Here is a 2,960-nt window from a genome sequence, read left to right on the forward strand (position 1 = left end):
CTTTAAATAGTTTTCTACTAAAAACAAAACAAAAAAAAAGTTTTCTTATTGTCAAAGCCGGTAGCCGTTTATAGTATATACTATACTATACTATTATATTATTATGTCGATAAAATCATTATACACACAAATCTATATATATCTATATATATAGCCCAAATTGAATTGCACAATTCATCTAAACAATAACATTTCAAGAGCATTTGCTAGCTAGTCATTCTTTATTCTAGAATTTTTTTTTCTCATCACTCATTTTTTTACATTTCTTTTCCACACTTAGTAGAAAAATACAAATGGCTTCTTCTCGTGTAATCTTGATCCTTTCCGTTTCCATGGTTTTGCTTTCCTCAGTTTCAATGGCTACTGATCATATTGTTGGTGATGATAAAGGCTGGACTGTTGATTTCAATTACACTCAATGGGCTCAGAAGGTTGTTTTTCGTGTTGGTGACAATCTTGGTATGTAAAAGAAGAAAAAAAATATATAAAATTTTCGTTTGGTTTAATGTTTATTTATATTATAATTTTACTTGATTATATTTTATCTCTTTCTTTTCAGTTTTCAACTATAACCCTTCTTTCCACAATGTTTTCAAAGTGAATGGCACACTATTTCAAAACTGTACTTTTCCGCCGGAAAACGAAGCACTTTCTACCGGAAAAGATATCATTCCGTTGAAAACTGAAGGGAGGAAATGGTATGTTTGTGGAAAAGGTGATCACTGTGTTGCTCGTCAAATGAAGTTTGTTATCACTGTTCTAGAAGAAGGTGCACCTACGCCTTCTTCTCCTCCACCGTCTTCCACTGCTCACTATGTTGTATCTTCTGTGTTTGGAGTTGTCATGACAGTCGCGGTTGGTATTGCAACCATCTTTGCATGAAGACTTATATCATGAGGGGGCAAAATTGTGCAACCACGAAATTTAGAGGGAAATAGTTATTGATGCAAGAGTTTGTGTTAGATTCTTGGCAAGATGTATTGCCATGTTTTTTTTTTATTTGTTGATTAATGAATTATGTATGATGATTTATGTTAATGTTATTGTAACGTGAACCTAAATTTTATAACTTGTTGTGTTTTTAGGAGTTGATGATATTCTCCAAAGACATGGCAACTGCATATTCAAAACAAAGTTATCAAGAAACAAAGATAAAAGTAAAACATATAGAAAATAAAACGAACCAAGTATCAACCTCGCTTCGATGAGGTCCACAAAAAATTAAGGTTCAAGTCGCAGATCTTTTTGTCCTTAAAGATTTCCTTTTCAAGCTCACAAAAAAGTTCCTGAACCATATGATTGTATAGCCCTGCTTGTCCAATTCCCTATTCTCCCACGTTACCCCCCTTTTGAGCTTTTCAAACGTGGTCAGGTGACCAACACCACAAAAAATTAAGTTGGCTGATGTACGTACAAAGTGTTAGATAAAACTTTTAATCGAATGAATTTAAGTCGTAAATGTAAACAAATCATTTTTTTTAAAGTATTTTAAATATTTACAAATGTCTTAGAGTTTCTACGTAGGAATATTCATGATAATTCAACATATATTCAAGTTTGCATAAGAAATATGAAAATTCGAATGTAAGGAAGAGAATCTGGAATTTTTCTGAAGATGATATCTATTTCGGAATGATTTGTTTATATGACATGTTTATGTTGTTTCACAAAGTTGCGATCCTTGATGAAACAACATTCTTTCAGTAACACCTTTTCAAAAAGTTATGTTGTTTCGCGTTCAACAACGTTGTCCAAGAGTTGTATATCTTCATTCTGCAACACTTCACGAAGTGTTGTCTTTTTACGAATTCAAAATTCAAACTCAAGCAACAAAAAACAAGAGCAACTGTCGTTTACCACATGTCGGCCCAAGGCTGGTCGCTGGCAGCCAGAGCGCCACTATGCTTAAGTGCTTAAGTGTCGTCTACAAGCCACCACTAGCGTCTCTATGCCTGGTGTATGGAGGAGACAAGTGGAATAATGCTTGAGACCACAACACTTGTCCATGTGACACTTTATCCTCTTTTGTCCTTTTGTTGAGTTAATGAACATAACTTGTTATAAAGACTTTTAATGTGTGTGTCACTTTCTATGTGGGGCTATTTCTCAAACATTTATTGCCATTTACTCACTTTCATTTTTTTTGTCATTTTGGAACATACTCATAGACATTTATTATTCATAAATTATAACAATATCCACTTGTTCTAATAATGACAAGACCAATTCCAAAAAAAGAGAAACAAAGAATGTTAATACAGTTAAGTATCTTTCGATTTGAACTTAACCTTAGTAAAGATAACACAAAATCTAATCGGAATGTTAGGTAGCAGTGCTTTGAACCATTATCCCTTGTGATTATACCGACGTTTCCTTACACATACTCTTTAGTGGTTCTTCGCATATATCACTTGCCTAACGTTGTTTATGGCCATGTGTTTTTCCTGTTTTCATGAATTTTTCATGAGAGAAACTTCAACTATCACTTTGAGACGACACAATCTCAAAATTTATATAGGTGAAGTTCATTTTGTATATATTTCTTGAGATATATCCTCGATATAGAATTTCATTAAGAGTTTGAAAAAACTTAACCCTCAATATGTAATAGTCAATATTGTCACATAATGTTGCACAAACATCAAAATCAACGACTTGTTGTTACCAATTGAATCTTAGGTTAAGGTTGTTAACTTCAGATTGGGTTGCTACCGTTGTCGGAACCCTTATTTATGGAGTTTCAATCTCATATCTCTCGAGGTAGTATTTACAAAGTCTCAGCCCAGTGGTTTAGTAAACAGATCAACTAAATTATAATGTGTTCGTATATATGTTAGTGAAATAATTTCATCCCCTATTAATTTTCTCACAAAAGAATGTCTAAGACATATGTGCCCAGACTTTCCATTGTATACTTCATTGAATTCTCTTTCTAGGATGACTTGGGTATCATAATGTAT

At 33.0% G+C, this 2,960-nt stretch overlaps 1 protein-coding gene across 1 annotated transcript; it reads left to right on the plus strand.

Moving 5' to 3' along the window:
- Positions 1 to 293: 293 nt before the first annotated feature.
- Positions 294 to 882, plus strand: LOC127128993 (blue copper protein 1a). The gene is made up of 2 exons (XM_051058332.1): positions 294 to 459; positions 560 to 882. Exons 1-2 carry the CDS (start codon positions 294 to 296, stop codon positions 880 to 882), a joined length of 489 nt encoding a protein of 162 aa, XP_050914289.1.
- Positions 883 to 2,960: the final 2,078 nt, after the last annotated feature.

The sequence above is a fragment of the Lathyrus oleraceus genome, chromosome 3, assembly GCF_024323335.1.
Source record: "Lathyrus oleraceus cultivar Zhongwan6 chromosome 3, CAAS_Psat_ZW6_1.0, whole genome shotgun sequence".
Taxonomy (NCBI): domain Eukaryota; kingdom Viridiplantae; phylum Streptophyta; class Magnoliopsida; order Fabales; family Fabaceae; genus Lathyrus; species Lathyrus oleraceus.